Here is an 18,958-nt window from a genome sequence, read left to right as displayed (position 1 = left end):
CTGAAATGGGACACCCGAAATTCAAAAACTGGGATCTGTTGCATCTGCAAAGCAGGGGACTACAATTCCCGTCAGCCCCCTCTGTACACCCCCTTTTTCCTGGCTAAGCAGGGACCATATATCCTACCAGCCCCATCCCCTTTGCACTTCCATTCCCCTGACCGGGTAAGAGGAACGGTCCTGAGCCAGGCTGGGCTCGGTTTGGGGAGCAGGAGCCACACGGCAGCAGGGGGCTGGGGAGAAGCTCTAGGAACCGTGTGCAGGGCCGCAGTCAGCATGGATTTGTCAAGAACAAATCATGTCAAACCAACCTGATAGCTTTCTTAGACAGGGTAACAAGCCTTGTGGATAGGTGGGGGAGTAGTAGATGTGGTATATCTTGACTTTAGTAAGGCTTTTGATCCTGTCTCGCATGACGTTCTCATAAACCAACTAGGGAAATACAACCTAGATGGAGCTACTATAAGGTGGGTGCAAAACTGGTTGGAAAATCGTTCCCAGAGAGTAGTTATCAGTGGTTCACACTCATGCTGGAAGGGCATAACGAGTGGGGTCCCGCAGGGATCGGTTCTGGGTCCGGTTCTGTTCAATATCTTCATCAGTGATTTAGATAATGGCATAGAGAGTCCACTCTGATACCAAAGCTGGGAGGGGTTGCAAGTGCTTTGGAGGATAGGATTAAAATTCAAAATGATCTGGACAAACTGGAGAAATGGTCTGAAGTAAATAGGATGAAATTCAATAAGGACAAAGTACTCCACTTGGGAAGGAACAATCAGTTACACACATACAGAATGGGAAATGACTGCCTAGGAAGGAGTACTGCGGAAAGGGATCTGGGGGTCACAGTGGCCCACAAGCTAAATATGAGTCAACAGTGTAACGCTGTTGCAAAAAAAGCAAACATCATTCTGGGATGTATTAGCAGGAGTGTTGTAAGCAAGACACGAGAAGTAATTCTTCCGCTCTACTCCGTGCTGATTAGGCCTCAACTGGAGTATTGTGTCCAGTTCTGGGCGCCACATTTCAGGAAAGATGTGGAGAAATTGGAGAAAGTCCAGAGAAGAGCAACAAAAATGATTAAATGTCTAGAAAACATGACCTATGAGGGAAGATTGAAAAAACTGCGTTTGTTTAGTCTGGAGAAGAGAAGACTGAGAGGGGACATGATAACAGTTTTTAAGTACATAAAAGGTTGTTACAAGGAGGAGGGAGAAAAATGGTTCTTCTTAACTTCTGAGGACAGGACAAGAAGCAATGGGCTTAAACTGCAGCAAGGAAGATTTAGGTTGGACATTAGGAAAAACTTCCTAACTGTCAGGGTGGTGAAGCACTGGAATAAATTGCCAAGGGAGGTTGTGGAATCTCCATCATTGGGGATTTTTAAGAGCAGGTTGGACAAACACCTGTCATGGATGGTCTAGGTAATACTGAGTCCTGCCGTGAGTGCAGGGGACTGGACTAGCCGACCTCTCGGGGTCCCTTCCAGTCCTATGGTTCTATGAGGAACCGGCTGTGACTGCCGGACGTCACAGGTGGGTGCAGGCCTGTGTGGGACTTCTGTGGGAGCAGCAACGGCTGGCAGGGAGCCAGGGCGGAGGGGCCCCAACGAGAGACACAAACTGAGCTTGGCTTGGAAACCTGCAAATGCCTGTTTGCAGGACTAGAGACTGGACTGGAGTGGTGCCCTGGGCCCTAGGGCTGACCAGTCCTGACCCTCGATGGGACTGTCTGGGGCCCGAACAGGAACCGCTGTTGCTCAATGTGACTAACTGTGTAAGCTTCTGTACCAAGGGTCTCTGCAACCTTCCCCGTCCTGCCAGCCCCAGTGACAACCTGCCCTTCAGCCCTGTGTCTGAGCGGTTACTGGGACCCACCGGGGCTAGCGCCCACAAGGCCTCGCTGCTGAAGCACCTGCAGGCCTTGCCTCTGAGGTGCATGCACCTGGCACGCTCCTAGGACCTAGGGGTTTGGGGTACAGAATAACCCCAATAATTACAGGGGCCAAAAGAGGATGATCTGGTGGTTAAGGCACTGGCCTGGGACTCTGCAGAGCTGGGTGAAATCTCCCGCTCTGCCCAGACTCCCTGCCTGACCTTGGGCAAATCATGTCACCTCACTGGGCCTCAGTTCCCCATCTATAAAATGGGGATAACGATCCTTGCTCTCCCCCTCTCTGTCTGTCTGGTGTATTTAGAGTGTAAGTTCTTCAGGGCAGGGATTGTCTCTTACTACGTGTATAAGCAACACCCAGCACAACGGGGCCCTGAACTCAACCGGGGCAGCTAGGTGCTACCGTAATGCACATAAATCGTAATAATTAATAGTACCCCTCTCAGCCCACGTTTCTCCAACCCTTGGGGACAACAGGTCAGTGGTTCTCAATCAGGGGTACACACACCCCTGGGAGTAGGCAGAGCTCTTCCTGGGGGTCCATCAACTCATCTAGAGATTTGCCTAATTTTACAACAGGCTACATAAAAAGCACTAGCGAAGTCAGTACAAATTAAAACTTCCTACAGGCACTGGCTTGTTTATACTGCTCTATGGACTATCCACCGGACTGTAAGTACAACATTCGTATTCCAATTGATTTATTTTATAATTATAAGGTAGAAACGAGGAAGTGAGCGATTTCTCAGTACTAGCGCGCTGTGACACTTTTGTACGTTCATGTCTAATTTTGGAAGCAAGTCGTTTTTAAATGAGGTGAATCTTGGGGGTACAGTAATCTGGAAAGATCGAGAGCCATGGCACTAGGGGAGCGACCACCACCTCCCCCGCTTTGTGGCTTTTCCTTCCGATTGTTTTCAGACCTGTTCTTGTTTTCAGGGAAACCAACCTGAAGTTCAGACAGGCCCTTCTGGCCACGCACCAGGAGCTGGTGAGCGAGGCAAGCATGGCTGCCTTTGACGGTGAGTGCCCGGCAAGAGCAAGGCGCGTTTCGTTCGCCTCGCCGGCTCCAGTCTAAACCCGGAGCAACAGGGATATGTATTTAATTACCCTGCCAAAATCTCCCTGGTCTGAGTTTCTTCCACAGAAGCTGTGTCATTTCCCCCGCTCAGGCGGAAGGGGGTGAGGGATGGGAGGAGGGACCCCTCTCTTTAGTCGCTCCCCAGAAAGCCAAGGAGTGATTCAGACCCTCCTTGCTGTTGGCGTCCCAGGGAAAGTGACCTGCGAGGAGCCCAACAGCCGCATGCACAGTTTCATCGGCACTCTGGAGTGGAGGGGTGAGAAGTACTCGCTGGACAGTGAGAAGATCTTGCTCCGAGGCTGCAGGATACGCAACACCGAGACCTGCTACGGCCTCGTTATCTATGCGGGTGAGTGCCAGCGGCCCCCCGCCCCGCCCCCACCCTGCCCAGCCCCAGGAGGAAGCAGGGGCAAAAAGGCAAAGAGACACAAGGGGCCAGATCCCCAGCTGGGGAAAATCAGCCGTAGCGCATTGAAATCAATTCAGCAGAGCTCCCTTGAAGTTAATGGGAGCTTTGCTGATTTATGCCAGAGGAGGATCTGTCCCGGTGGGCCAAATGGACATGTGGGGTTGCTGCTGGTGAGCAGTGTGGGACAGAGCCATGCCCCTCAGCCAGCCTTCACCTGCCTTATCCCATCCCTGCGGAAGCTGGTCCATATACCTGAGTATGGAGACGGGCCCAGTGGGAAGCAGGCCGCCAGCCAAAGGGTAGGCTAAGCTGCTCACTGGATGGCCGCGGCGGGAGGCCTGGTTCTCTCCCATGTGCATGAGGTGTAATTGGCCAGGTGCACCATGGTGTTGGGGGATGGGTTGCCTTCCTGTGAAGCCTCAAGAATAGGCCACTGCTGGCGGGAGGGGAGGGGATGCTGGACTTGCTGAACCAATGGTCAGCCCCAGGTACAGCATAGCCTCTGGGTTTAACCCATCAGTAAAACTTCCTTTTCGCACGGCGTCAGCACTATCGCAGCCCAGTTCACAGCTCACCCCATGTATGATGTCCACACATGCCTAGGAGTTGCCAGACCATTGCACAATATTATCCAGGTCTGTTGGGTATTCCTTCCCGATGCCTAGCTCATGTTCTGCCGCAGGGCGGTGGATAGTTCTCGGAACAAGAGTAATTGCAGGTGCTGTTCTGACTCATTTGAGTAGCGTGGTTGGTCATGCGAACAAACACCTGCAGATTCACTGTTTAGATTCACATTCTCAGGCACCCTTCAGATTTTCCCTTGCAGTGAAGGACTTAGGAAACTCAATCTGTTTGTCATAGAGCAGGTTAAGCGGTGACTTGATCCTGGTCTATAGGTACCTACAAGAGAAGATTTCTGACCGTAGAGGGCTGCTTTTGTCTAGCAGACAAAGGCATAACAAGATCCCGTGGCTGGTAGCTGGCGTGAAATCAATTCGGGCTAGAAATAAGGCACATTTTTATGTGAGTGTAATTAACCATTGGGCCTGCTTACCATGGGATGCTCTGGAGTCTCCACGACAAAGTCTTTAAAGCAAGACGGGGCGTCTTTCCAAAAATAGGCTGTAGCTCAACCCAAGATATGGGCTTGGTGCAGAAATTACAGATCGGAATTCTATGGCCTGTGTTATCAAGGAGATCGGACTAGAGGACAGAACAGTCCCTCTGGCCCGACTCTGTAAAGGGTCTTCAGCCTTTTGGAGAGCTCATTGAATCCCTACCCTAAGGGCAGAGGATGAGGCGACACCTGGTCTTGTTAATGCTCCTGCCACTGTCCCCGGATGTCACAGATACCCAAGGTGGGATTTGAGGGCTTCATATGGCCTGAGGTTTCCAACTCTGTAGCTCTTTGCTAACTTCGGGGTGAGAACAGTTCTGATCAGTGGCAGGTGCCTCTAGTGCTTGCGACGTCGGACAGCAGGCGATTTCTGTTTATCTAAGCAATGCCATTGGGATGGGCGCACTAGAAATGCCGCCGATACCTCGTTTACATGAAGGCCCCTTTGCACCATTCTGGCAGCAACGAAGGAATAAATTACATGTATGCTCCTGGCAAGTTGCCTCTGCAGCGCTTGAATCGCAAAGGTCGGCCATCCACGTGCAAGTAACACTTCTAGAGTTCCTGCACGTGGAGCTCTCCAATGACTGTATGAAGGGCTACACGGAATTATACCCAGTTTATAGATGGGGAAACCGAGCCACAAAGGTGAATTGAATTGCTCAAGATCACACAGTAGGTCAGTGGCAGAGCTGGGAGTGGAACTTAGGAGGCCCCTGGTCTAATCACTAGACCACGCCGTGGGATGGTGGAACGGGCTTCCCTGGAATGAGTTCCTATCACCGTGTCATGACACCTACATCATGGGGCATGTGGGAGACTTTTCTCCCCAGTCAGGAGAGCAAAGTGGGTGTGATGCAGCCAGCAGGCCAAACAATTGCCAGGGCCATGTGTTTTTTTATTTTCCTTTCTAAAACGTGTCTTGTCCAGGATTGGATTCCAAAATTATGAAAAACTGCGGGAAGATCAAGATGAAGAAAACCAAGCTGGACCGCTTGATGGACAGACTGGTGATCTTAGTAAGTGCATCCCTTCCACCAGAAATGGGCTGTCCAGCTGAGCCGGCGCTGCCTGACCGCTCACTCCCCAGAGGTGTGGCTCTGTCTCTGGTTCAGCATGGAGTGGAAGGCAGGTGTGGGACTGGAGTTGGGAGCGTTTTATCTGGTGGGTTGGGGGGGACAGTTCAGACCCAGGTCGGGTCATTGCCATCTGAAAGCTGCGGGGGGAGATGAGTTGGGTGCTTCTCAGTCCGGTTCCTAGTGACTGGATGTCAGTGTCAATCAAGGCAGCATCACAACTAGAGTAACGTTGCTTGCTGGCAGTTTCAGCAGAGGGACCGAAGCCAGAGGCAGAACGCCCCTCTCCTCTAAAGCTAGTGCCTCTCACACAGCAGTTAGTGCAGCTCGGACACTTGCATGGCTTTTCGTTCTTGGCAGCTGTCAAAGTGGTACTTTCCCCATGGCCCCTCCCCTGTGCGGCCAGGCCTGTCCTTGTCCTGGTGGGCTCTGCCCATCCACGCTGATAGCAAAGAGACCAGCCCCTTTCCCCAGCGCTGCAGTTTAAATTAAATAATACCAGGTCTTAAGCAAGTATAAATCAACCTCGCTCCATTGAAGTCAAGGGGGCCAGATTCTCAGCTGGTGGAAATTGACCGTAGCTTTCCTGTAGAGCTGTGCCAGTGTCCACTAGCTGAGGATCTGGCTTGGAGAGCAAAGATCCTCTGTCTGTAGATTCTAATTTAAAGACTGATTCTTGTCCTGCTGTCTTGAAGAACCATGGCCACATATGTTTCCAGAGGGACCAGCAGGCAGATGGGTGAACGTGGTGGTAGGACCATGATGCTATGTTGATAGCTACACATGAGCTAGTCGTGGCTTTCTAAGCTCCTGCTTTCGGGTGTTTGTAACTTTCCAACCAAATGACCCATCAGGCCTATTTACATCAACACTAGGAACGGCAACTATTCCCTGGTTAGATACCAGCTACCCCTGGGGCCTTGTATTGTGTTTATCTCGGAGATAACACGGTCCACGGCTATTTATAGTACCATCTGTGGTGTTCATCACCATCGTACATTAGAAATGGGAACGAATTAGGCTTCCCCACACAGAGAGCGAGGAAGTGACTTGTCCCCAAGGTTTCGGGGGGAACGGGACAAAACCCAGCTCCCCAGAGCCATTGCCCTAACCACAAGACCATCCCGTCTGCCCTGAAGTCTCTATTTAAAGGCAGCACTCTCAGTTACCCATTCTAGCTACGCTGCCTCGTTGGCTTTGTTCTTCCATCCTCTGTCGGTGGCTCCCACGTGATGCTCTGTGGCCCTTTGCGGGGGGTGGTCTGTGGATGGTCATGTGGCGCTAGCTCCTCCTCCCGCTTGCCAGGTGCATTGAGAGAAACGAAAGGTGCATTAAATACTTTCCTACCGGTGCTTTGCCATATAAGCACTGGCTGCACCTGCTGCTGCGGGGATGTTATGTGGCTAGGGATGGGCAGGGGTGGGTCTAAGCCGTAACAACCGGGAAGGGAGGTGCCCATGAGATGTATCTATATTATTATTATTGACTGTGTTATGTGTCATTATTATTAATTTGTATTCCGGTGGCACCGAGGAGCCCACTCATGAACCAGAGCCCCAGTGTGCTAGGCGCTGTACAGACACAGAACAAAATGACACAGTCTCTTCCCCCAAGAGCTTTCCATCTAAATAAAATATGGCCCCCCACCAGGGCAGAGCTTGAGAACTCGGGCTCTATGTCGAAGGTCTTGTCCACATGGGAATGTTTGACCAGTTATCCAGATCTAGTTATGCTGGTATAAACCTCCGTCGTGTGGACACTCTTATTCCGGTATAAGAGTGGCTCTTTTGGGTTTAGTTCTAAACCCCTTCCCAAGTGACATACAGTAACCTGAAAAAAGGCCCAGAATAAGAGTGTCCACACAAAGGTTATACCAGGATCCATGGTTTCATCCATCTTCTAGTCTGAGCTCCCTGCGTAGTTAATTTTCACCCGGAAACCCGTGCACTGAGCCCAAAGACTTTAGTTAGACTAAAGCATGTCAGTCCCCAGGAGACTCAACTGTGTCACACGGCGAGCACAGGAGAGACCAAGGTGCCACCCATGCCCAAGGCTCTGCAATGGCAGGGAATTGATTAGGTGACAGATGCCCAGATGATCCCAAAAGCTGCTCCACACTCCCGGCTGCAGAGGAAAGTGAAACCCCCCCAAGCTCACCACCTGGGGGGAAATTCCTTCCTCACATCAAATGTGGCCATGTATGACCAGGGCATGCGAGCAAGACACACCAGCTGAGGACTCTAGGATAACTCTAGTGGTTTAAATTTACACCATGGGTTATACCGAAGAAGGGCCTGTCTGCACCCGTGTAAGTACCCTGCTTCACACCAGTGCAGCCATTATCTACACTGCTACTAAAATGGCTAATGCAGACGGGCCCTGACCCTGCCTCTCTGGAAGCCTGGGCGGTGCTGCTTGGCCCAGGAACCCCCTCGGACAAGAGCCTGGTGGAATCCTGCACAGTGCCTTGAGATGTGGATTTCTTCCCCTGCCCCCAGATCTTCGCGATGCTGGTCATGACCTCACTCTGTCTCGCCTTTGCCGCCGGATTCTGGGCCGTGAAGTTCCACACGGAGCACAGCTACCTCTCCGCTTTGTATGTCGGCACAAGCCCTGCTGAGCAGGCCTTTTTCGCCTTCTGGGGCTTCATGATCCTTCTGAGCATCATCATACCGATGTCCATGTACATAACGTAAGAGCCTCAGAGCGGATTCTGTGCTGCTTAGAAATAGTCGCTGTCTTTTACTTTACCCCTTTGCCCTCCTGGGTCAGCCTGTCATTTGGGGCAGCAGGGAACATCGGTGCCTCTGGGATTGGGAGTCAGCATGCCTGGGTTCTGTTTTTTACTCTGTTGTGACCTTGAGCAAGTCACTTCTTCTATTTGCTTATCCGTGGAAGGGGGTAATATTGCAGGGCCGCCCGGGGGGGGAGGGGGTGCAAGTGGGGCAATTTGTCCCAGGCCGGGGGCCCCGCAGGGGCCCCCACGAGAGTTTTTTGGGGCCCCTGGAGTGGGGTCCTTCACTCGCTCCGGGCCCCCGGAGCTTCTTCCGCTCTGGGTCTTCGGTGGCAATTCGGCGGCGGGGGGTCCTTCCACTCCGGGACCCGCCGCCGAAGTGCCCCGAAGACCCGCGGTGGGGGGTCCTTCCGCCCCGGGACTCGCCGCCAAAGTGCTGGGTCTTCGGCGGCAATTCGGCGGCAGGGACGCCCCACCGCCGAAGACCCCAGGCCCCCTGAATCCTCTGGGCGGCCCTGTAATATTGACCTAGCTCAGAGGACAGGCTGTGATGCTCAAATTCATTAATGTTAGTAAAGTGCTTTGGGATCCTCAGATGAACGTCACTAGAGAAGCGCACAGGAGGCTGTTGTGGTCTGGAGTGATGGCTAGACTGGTGGCGATAGCTTGATGATGAAGATAATATTTGGTCACTAAATGATTCAGATGAGGACACAACTGGGAGCCTAAATACAGTTAATGCGCAGCACTGTGGATGTTCAAAGCACTTTACAGAAATTAGATACTGAATCCTCCCCTGCCGCAGTGAGGTCAGTGTTCTTAACCCCACTTTACAGAGTGAGGAAACTGAGGCACGCAGGAGGGAAGTGACTTGCCTGAGGCACCAAGTCAGGATTAGCACTCCTGGCTCCCACTCCTTTGCCTGGGCCTCCCTCGGTGCTCATCAGTATGGTAACTGGATGTTAGATTGAAGGGTGGGGAGGACGGAATGTGATAGCTGGTTAGGGCTAGGGACAGGAGAGAGCAGACTCTCCCTCCCCCTCTAAACCTGATCCGAGCCTTCGCTGAGTCTGGAAGAGTTTAACCTTCTCCTCTGCCCATTACTTTGCACATTCACTCCCCTGGGAAGCAGGAGCGATGAAGATCTCTGGGACATCTCTGTTTCCGTCCTGACCAGAGGCAGGAATGACTGGAAATCTCTTGCTCACCCAATGACTTGAGATTCTCAGCCCAGCTGGGAAGACACCAGAGGTCCGATTCGTCAGAAGCAGCTTCCAGCCTTTTGGGTCCTTACCTGAACCGTCAGACGTTTGAGATTGGTCATTAAGGGCCAGATTTTCAAAGGTGCTGAGGGACAGATGTTCTGGCACTCAGCACCTTCCATTAGGGGCAGATTTTCAAAAGAGCTTAGGACCCAACCTGCTCCCAACCCAGAATGCTGAGCTCTCATGAAATTCTGACCCTAAGTGATCTGCATTATTTTGGATTCTAGCAGGCTCCGAGCTGTAAGACAAAGAGAAAGGGGGAGATGTCCGATTCCCAAACGTCCCTAGCTCTGTGGCTAAAATAACGATCATGCCTGTTTTGTGTCTCCTTCCCCCGGGTCTCCTAGGTTTGAATTCATCTACATGGTGAATAGCTATTTTATTGACTGGGACCTGGAGATGTATTACCCTGCAAAGGACACTCCAGCAAAAGCCAGGAGCACCAGCCTCAATGACCAGCTTGGCCAGATTGAGTACATCTTCTCGGACAAGACGGGCACCTTAACGCAGAACATTATGACCTTCAAGAAATGTTGCATCAACGGGATCATCTATGGTACCTCTGAGTGGAAGCAGGTTTCTATGGGTTCTTGGGGGAGGCTGACCTTGAATAGTTGCGGGGTGCAGGACACCTGGGTTCTATTTCTTGTTCTGCTGGGGATTGGTCCTGCTTTGAGCAGGGGGTTGGACTAGATGACCTCCTGAGGTCCCTTCCAACCCTGATATTCTATGATTCTATGATTCTGCTACAGACCTGCTGTGCAACCCATAGCAAATAATTTAATCCAGTTCATTAATATTAGCAAGGTGCGTTGAGGTCTTCAGGTAGCAGGTGCTGTAGAACTTCAGCATGCAGTTATGTCAGATGCTGTTGGGCAGCTGGTTTGCTGGGACTGCTGCTTTTCATGCTGGTCAGTATTGTCCCATTGTTCGCTCATGCTCTTCCTGGCTGCGTGGTGCACCTGGCGCTTAGGGTGACCATATGTTCCATGTTGGCCGGGACAGACCCTTTTTTAAGCCCTGTCTTGGCTGTCCCGACTTTTTCGGCAAAAGTGGGCATTTCTCCTGTTTGCTCTTGCCAACGACGGGACAAAGGCACTTTTGTCAAAAAAGCGGGGTGCGGCGGAACGTGCCGGGGGAGGGAGTGGCAATACCAGCCCCTGCATGGCGAAGGGAGGGTCAGGGCTTGGGCCAGCCCCACACGGGGGTGGAGGGTGGCTTGGGTGAGCGACTCGGCCCAGCCCCGCATGGAGGTGAGGGCGCTCTGGCTAGCCCCACATGGTGTCCTATTTTCCCTTTGGGAAATATGGTCACCCTACTTATCTCACATGTGGATTGTAAGGTCTTCAGCGCAGGGACTGGCTTTTTGTTCTGTCTCGTGCCTAGCACAATGGGACCCTGATCCATGGCGGGGGCCTTTGGGTGCTACCACAATACAAATTATTGTTATGTATTATAAATAACGAGCATTCTTTATAATCCCCTAAAGAGAGAGGCTGGGGAATGTCTGTCAGCCTACAGTCGCTAGAGAGGGCCAAGCCCCAAAGCTCTGCCTAGGAGCCACCTCAGGACCTCCCTCAGAGAGAGGGGAGCAGGGGTCGTTTCCTGTCAGACCCATCCGGAAAGCAGGCAGTATGGAGCAACTGGCTGCTCTCCGTTCTGGCACAGCAGCCTTCGGCTGGCCTGGTGACACTAGATGAACTGAGGCATGACGTGTGGTACCTGGGTGATTGAGGGCAGGCTGTGGGGAAGGTGGTAGGCAAAAGTGCTTATTGAAAAGGAAGTAGACCCACTGGGAGCCGAGTAGAGCTGGAAATGTATCTTATTTCCCACAAAACGTTTTGAGAGGAAATGAATTTTTTCACAGAATTTTTTGAGGGAGGGGTCATTGAAACCCTGCAAACCCTGAATTTTTTAGTTCTGGTTTTTGAAAACTGGTTTTCAGGTTTTTGACCAATTCCCCCTCCCCCCCCCCAAAATTTCAACAGAAACAGAAATCTCTACAAGAAAATTTCCATTTTGTTGAAAAGGCCAATGTTGTGTCCCTCCCAGCTGGAGTGCTGAGGGGACTTCAGCACAGAAACAATTGCTTGTTTGTAAATTCCTGCCAGCCACTGCAGGTCTCCTGTGACACTCCAGAATGCATTCATGTGCCTTCCCCTGCTTTACTTCAAGAGCTCTTCTTAAATGTGACCTGCAAAGGAGGGAAAGAAAAGGGGCTGTTCTTTTATGATGAAGAAGGCCCCCAATTTTCTTTTTTAAAGTTATTTTTATGCATGTTTTTACCCTTAGCAATATCAGGATTGTCAGGTCTTGTCTCCCCTTGTATTGCTGGATGACTCGTTGGAAACTCTCATGGTTTTGGGAGCTTTCTCAGGCTCAGCTCTTAATTGATGAGACTTGCAGGGCAGGGAGTATTGAATCTTTAACACAGAGAGCTTTTCTCCTGACTGCGGAGCATGCATTTGTGTTAAAGGTTCATTGACAAAAACAGACAGGGGGAAAGCCCCAAGGAACTTTAAGGAGTGTGAATAAAAATCACTTTCTTATCAGAAGTAAATCTAATTTCTCTTCCTTGGTATCTGATGTCATAACCCTTCCACTTCTCTGGTCATTGATAAGAGTTTCCCAGGGAAAGTAGGTCAGGTGAGATCTGAATTTCTAATGCTAAAAATATGCAAAAAACCCAAACCAAACAAAAAACTTCAACCAACCAAACAAAAACACCCCTTATTTTCAATCCAATTAAAAAAATCCAAGCCTGTCAGGCCTTCTTCATAAAGAAGCGAATAACAGGACAAAGACCACAGATTTTTCCTTTTGCAAAGTCACCTTGAAACCCTACAGCTAGTGGACGAGCTTAGGGATTGGCCGTTCTTTGGATCTTTCAGCCGGGTATCCGGGAAGGAGATTAAGGAGGGGCTGGGCAGTGAGAAGCCAGGAGAGATCAAGACTCCCACAAGGCAGTGATGAAGGTGGGAGAAATGGGAGGGCAGGTGGCCAGTGCTGGAGAAAATTGTTCTCTAATGAATTAAGGAAAGATTTGCAGAAGTGACTAGTGATTTTTGGGGGCCCAACTTGAGACGCCTAAAAGGGCCTGATTTCCAGAGGGTGGGCGCACTTTGTTTTTTGACAGTCAGGTCAAGGTGTTGTCAGCTGGGTCCCCAAAATCACACGTCACTTTTGACCATCTCGGCCTGAGCACCCACTAAGAAGCATTCAGTGCCGGCTCTTTATTAATTGATTATTTTTTTTCAACAGGATCTGCAAATGGTGAAAACAAACCTTCGGTGCGTAACTATCTGATGCGTAGTTATAGTAGTTATACGTGGCAGAGCTGAGAACCCCCCGCATAGTAAAGCTGTACACTCCTTATTGTGCTAGCTGTTCCCATGCCCAGTGTTTTACTCAGTAACAGCGAGCCATTGTCAGCTTCCAGGGAAAACTGGGCCTGCCAATCTCAGGAGTTATCTCTGAGGATGCTCCTAGCCCCATGTTGGCCAGTGCAGGAATAATTATCTCCAAACACCTGGTTCATCAGGTGGGCTGATGGTGGTTTTGGACTGGTCCGTATTCCTGGGGTGCAGAGGGCTAGGAAACGCATAGCAGATTTGGGGCCTGATTCCCCATTCCCCTGCACCTGCTACAGTCATTTACACCTGTGCAAATGCCCCTCAAATTGTACCAGCTCAGAACGGCAGCGTTTTACACCCATTCTGCACTGGGGTGACTGATGACACCAGGTGCAAGGCAATGGAGAATGGCTTGTAAATACCTTCTAATAACAACGTTGTGCTAACCCGCATCACACTTCACAGTGAGGTTCCATTTATTAATGGTTTATAAAGGGTTAATAAACGATTAATAGGTGTCATAGGCATGTTCCATGTAACAAGCATGAGTAGTGTGGATTATAAGATGGTTATAAGGCACAGTTATAAGCCAACTATTGATCGGTTGGGCGCTAGAACGCTTGATTAGCCAGTTATTAAAACCATCTCTTAATCATGTACACCTCTACCCCGATATAACGCGACCCGATATAACACGAATTCGGATATAACGCGGTAAAGCAGTGCTCCGGGGGGGCGGGGCTGCACACTCCGGCAGATCAAAGCAAGTTCGATATAACGCGGTTTCACCTATAATGCAGTAAGATTTTTTGGCTCCCGAGGACAGCGTTATATCGGGGTAGAGGTGTATTAATGTGTTATAAACAGGTCCTTAATATAAAGGGTGAGATACTGGCTTGTTTTGCCCATTAGAGGGGAAACAGATGGTAGGAGACAGGTTGCTAAGGGAGATGGAACCAGCTTAGGGTCCATCTGCACTTGGGGGGGGATGGGGGGGGATTTCCCGCTCAAAGAGACGTCCCTGCGTTAGCTCTGATCGAGCCAAGGTGCTGAAACGAGAGTACGGACTCGTTTGCCCTGAGTACATCCCCGTCTGAGACCACAGGCTGGCGCTCAGCGTGGCTAACCCATCCCGCTGCTCGCGCTGCCGAAGCTACGCTCCAGTTTTAACACCTTAGTGCAATCCGGTCTAGCGTAAGTATGTCTCCTCGGGCTGGGAATCCCACCCCCAGCGCCCAGTGTAGACAGGCCCTTAGATTTTTCCTTCTGGAGAAAGGTGCTCCCCGTGGTGCTGAGCCGGGTTTGCCTGGCTCTTTGATTTTGCTCCTTGCTCCTATGAACGTCTTGGCCCGCTCCTCTTGCAGAAAGCCAGTGTGAGCTGGAACCCCTATGTGGACAGAACGGCCGAGTTTCACGACCCCGCACTCCTGGAGACCGTCCTGCAGAACGATGATCCGGTGACGAGGGAGTTCCTGAGGCTGCTGGCCCTCTGCCACACCGTCATGGTGGAGGAGAAAGACAGTGAGTTGGGTCTGGAAATGACACCCCCCCCCCCACCGCTCTGCTGGCTGGGGAGCGCCGCGCCGCGGAATTCTCACAGAGCCCCAGGCTCTGACGGGGCCTGTCCATCTTCCCGGACTTTGCTGCTTTCAGCAGCCATGTCTGAAGCCGGAGGCTGGTGCATTTAAAAATGAGCCTGGCTGGCTGAAGGACCTTCACCTTAGGCCCATTCCCCCTGTGCACCAGAGCTCTGTGTAGGGTGGGAAGGGTCACTGGGGGCATGGTCCCAGGTCCAGCAGCGCCTGGCCCCACCTGAGGGCTTAGTGCCTCCTTCGGGATAAGAGATTTCCCAGAGCAGATCAGAAGGGAATGCTGCCGCAAAGTGGGGGAGGGACGCTGGGAACCGGCCCCTTGCCAGGGTGATGGGTGGGCTTTGCCCATGTTCCTCTGATTGCTGCAGTCACCCATCACCCCCCAACCCAATACAGAATTGATGCCAAGCCTAGCGAAAGGGGAAACCCCCGAGGATTCTCACCCTGGTTGGAGTCGGTTCGAGCTGATACTTTCTGGGCACTGATCCCAAACACACACAGTTCAGCAAAGCCAGGGGGTGTCTCCAGAGGCTCAGAGGGCAGGTGGTTCGCCTCAGCTTGCAAAACGGGGCTCTGCTCTGGACTGAGGTTCCTGCTGCTTGGAAGAAAACAACCAACCCTTTTTCTAGCAAAAGTCAAGAAAGCCCAAACCTGGAAGATTGTTCCCTTTCCCCCCAAGGCATCACAGCGTGGCAGTGTGAAATGGGTTAATCTGATCTTGGGGTGCAAGGCACGTTAACACCAGGGGGTGGCGCTGGGGCAGGTCACGTCTACACTAGGGGGTGGGGCTGGGACAGGTCACATCTACGCTAGGAGGTGGCACTGGGACAGGTCACGTCTACGCTGGGGGTGGCGCTGGGGCAGGTCACGTCTACGCTAGGGGGTGGGGCTGGGACAGGTCACGTCTACGCTGGGGGTGGCGCGGGGACGGGTCACGTCTATGCTAGGGGGTGGGGCTGGGACAGGTCACATCTACGCTGGGGGTGGCGTGGGGACGGGTCACGTCTATGCTAGGGGTGGGGCTGGGGCAGGTCACGTCTACGCTAGGAGGTGGCGCGGGGACAGGTCACGTCTATGCTAGGGGGTGGGGCTGGGGCAGGTCACGTCTACGCTAGGAGGTGGCGCGGGGACAGGTCACGTCTATGCTAGGGGGTGGGGCTGGGGCAGGTCACGTCTACGCTAGGAGGTGGCGCGGGGACAGGTCACGTCTATGCTACGGGGTGGGGCTGGGGCAGGTCACGTCTACGCTAGGAGGTGGCGCTGAGGCAGGCCACGTCTACGCTAGGGGGTGGCACTGAAGCAGTTCATGTCTACGCTAGGAGGTGGCACTGGGACGGGTCACGTCTATGCTAGGGGGTGGTGCTGGGACAGGTCACATCAATGCTGGAGGTGGTGCTGGGCCAGGTCACGTCTATACTAGCGGGTCGCACAGGTGCACCAGCATCAATGTAGCCGCTCCAGTGGCCCAAAGCCTTACAGAGCCTGGGCCAAGGGCCTGCGGGGCGCTCCTCCGAGCAGCAGGAAGAGCGAGCTTTGACCAGGAAGCAGCACAGTGCCCGGCATGTGACGAGCTGCATTTCTGCCCACATGAAGCAGGGGATTAGCTCCATACCGGGGTGTTCATTTAAAAGTAACGAGCCGGGGAACAAAGGCGTCGGGGGGCTAATCCTCTGGCTTCTGGGGAACCATCATGGCACGAGGCCACGTGAATCCCTGCAACCCTGAGCAGAGATTCAGGGGATGCCCCGAGGGGGACAGCCAAATGGTGCCATCCAGGAGCCAGGGGAATGAACAGGTCAGAGACAGCCATTCACATGGAGCTTTGAAGCCCCTGTAGGTCTGGCTGAAGATTGACCATGGCCCTGTAGGCAAAGCCGGTGTCCTGCTGGGTGCTGACTCTGCTCAAGCCTGATGGGAAGCCTCTTGTCTCTCTCGCCCTGTTCCTTTAGCAGGCCAGCTGGTTTACCAGGCGGCTTCGCCGGACGAAGAGGCCCTGGTGACGGCAGCCAGGAACCTCGGATACGTCTTCCTCTCCCGGACACAGGACACCATCACCCTCAGCGAGCTGGGCACGGAGCGGACATACAGCATGCTGGCCATGCTGGACTTCAACAGCGTCCGCAAGAGGATGTCCATCCTGGGTGAGCCGGCCGGCCGGGGGCTAGTTACTTATCATAGAATCATAGAATATCTGGGTTGGAAGGGACCTCAGGAGGTCATTTAGTCCCACCCCCTGCTCAAAGCAGGACCAATCCCCAACTAAATCATCCCAGCCAGGGCTTTGTCAAGCCGGGCCTTAAAAACCTCTAAGGAAGGAGATTCCACCACCTCCCTAGATAACCCATTCCAGTGCTTCACCACCCTCCTAGTGAAAAAGTGTTTCCTAATAGCCAACCTAAACCTCCCCCACTGCAACCTGAGACCATTGCTCCTTGTTCTGTCATCTGGTACCACTGAGAACAGTCTAGATCCATCCTCTTTGGAACCCCCCTTTCAGGTAGTTGAAAGCAGCTATCAAATCCCCCCTCATTCTTCTCTTCTGGAGACTAAACAATCCCAGTTCCGTCAGCCTCTCCTCATAAGTCATGTGCTCCAGCCTCCTGATCATTTTTGTTGCCCTCCGCTGGACTCTTTCCAATTTTTCCACATCCTTCTTGTAGTGTGGGGCCCAAAACTGGACACAGTACTCCAGATGAGGCCTCACCAATGTTGAATAGAGGGGAATGATCACGTCCCTCGTTCTGCTGGCAATGCCCCTACTTATACAGCCCAAAATGCCGTTAGCCTTCTTGGCCACAAGGGCACACTGTCGACACATATCCAGCTTCTCGTCCACTGTAACCCCCAGGTCCTTTTCTGCAGAACTGCTGCCTAGCCACTCGGTCCCTAGTCTGTAGCAGTGCATGGGATTCTTCTGTCCTAAGTGCAGGACTTTGCACTTGTCCTTGTTGAACCTCATGGTCGCTGCAGATCGCTGCAGGCCTAGCCGCTGGAGGGCAGCATCGCTCCCACCCGCGAAGACCCCCGAATGGGAGTGGCACTTTTCAGCGGTCACCCTGGGGGGTGCGGCCAGCCCACCAAGAACCAGCCCTGAGAGTCTCCCTTTGCTTTGCTGGGCGCCTCTGGTGCCTTTATGCAAACCTGGCCCTTAATGGCGGGGGGGTCTGTGAGCTGCCACTTCAAGGCAGTCTCAGGGCGATGCCACCTGCTTGCTGCCATGTATCCCCAACCCCCACGGTGTTGCCCTCTGCCCCACAGTTTCCTCGGCAGCCGGGGAGGGGCCGTGGGGCTGGGGGAGACGCAGAACGCTCCGTGGCTAAGCAGGCTCCTTCCTCGCAGTGAGAGACCCCGAGGGGAAGATCCGGCTCTACACGAAGGGGGCGGACGTGGTGATCCTAGAGAGGCTGCGTGAAGATGGGCCTACCAGGGCTTTCACCCAGCTGGCCCTGGATGTGAGTGCGGGACCAGCCCTGGGAGGGGTGGGCTTACGGCTCCTTCTTTTCCCCTGCGTCCCGGGTGTGAGCTCACTCTCGCTGTCGGTCCCTTGCTCTAGCTGTCTCCCTAGCTCCGCGTGATTTGATTCAGTCTCAACCCTCCATGGTACGAGGGCCCCAAAGCTGCCAGTGCGATCTAGGCCTGGCAGCCTCTGCCAGTTTGTTCCTGCTTCCCCAGAGCTGGATCCTGGCTCCCCCGGTGCATCCACGTCCAGGGGTGACAGGTGCAGTTACCCTGAAACTCTGACAGCAGCATCAGCAACTCTTGGGATTTTATGGCAGCTCTTGTCATATTTGGTGTTTTCCCAGCTCCTGGAGTCATGTGATTAGCTGAGGCACTCAGAGGTAGATTAAGCTTTTGGGGGGCCCTGGGCCAGAGCAAGTGGGGGCCCCTCCCCACCCCTTCTGCCTGCAGTCCCCCCTCCCCACGCTTGTGCTGGGGAAATGAGGTTGGGGCATGGAGACTTGCCCCGTGCCCGCACCCGGCACTCCTGCCGGGAGCGGGGCCGGCACGCGGGGGCTTCCCTGGCTCCGCCCGGCTGGCACTCCTGCTGGGGAGCAGGGTCAGGGCACAGGGGCTTCCCCCGGTCCCCGGCAAGAGCACCAAGTGGGTGGAGCGGGGCAAGTCCCCGTATGCTGACCTCGCTTCCCGGCAGGAGTGCTGGGCGGAGCGGGTCGGGGCACGGGGGTGCCCATTTTTCTGGGCCCCCCCAAGTGGCCAGGGCCCCTGGTCACGGGCCCTGTTGGCCCAGTGGCTAATCCACCATTGGAGATGCTCAGATTTCATTTTAAAAAGATGTTTTTCTAGTCTTCATGGAGAAAAGCTTGAAAACGGGGCCCCAAAGGCTCAATCCCAGAAGGCACATGAAAGAGAACCCCCCAGTTATTACTGGTTACAAAAATCTCATGACTTTTGAGCCACCCTGGTGATTTTCCGGGACCTG

General features: G+C 53.1%; 1 protein-coding gene across 1 annotated transcript in view; it reads left to right on the top strand.

Annotated features, from left to right (window-relative positions):
• ATP8B3 (ATPase phospholipid transporting 8B3) overlaps positions 1 to 18,958 on the top strand; it is a 39,716-nt gene that overhangs the window by 8,326 nt on the left and 12,432 nt on the right. Inside the window, exons 8-15 of the mRNA XM_065422325.1 lie at positions 2,833 to 2,915; positions 3,165 to 3,323; positions 5,431 to 5,519; positions 8,075 to 8,268; positions 9,923 to 10,151; positions 14,293 to 14,458; positions 16,470 to 16,661; positions 17,860 to 17,972. Of these exons, the coding sequence (XP_065278397.1) occupies positions 2,833 to 2,915; positions 3,165 to 3,323; positions 5,431 to 5,519; positions 8,075 to 8,268; positions 9,923 to 10,151; positions 14,293 to 14,458; positions 16,470 to 16,661; positions 17,860 to 17,972 (1,225 nt within the window). The remainder of the gene's footprint in view (positions 1 to 2,832; positions 2,916 to 3,164; positions 3,324 to 5,430; positions 5,520 to 8,074; positions 8,269 to 9,922; positions 10,152 to 14,292; positions 14,459 to 16,469; positions 16,662 to 17,859; positions 17,973 to 18,958) is intronic.

This window comes from Emys orbicularis, chromosome 24 (assembly GCF_028017835.1).
Source record: "Emys orbicularis isolate rEmyOrb1 chromosome 24, rEmyOrb1.hap1, whole genome shotgun sequence".
NCBI lineage: Eukaryota > Metazoa > Chordata > Testudines > Emydidae > Emys > Emys orbicularis.
The sequence above is the reverse complement of the archived record's forward strand: the minus strand, read 5'-3'. Positions and strand labels throughout refer to the sequence as shown.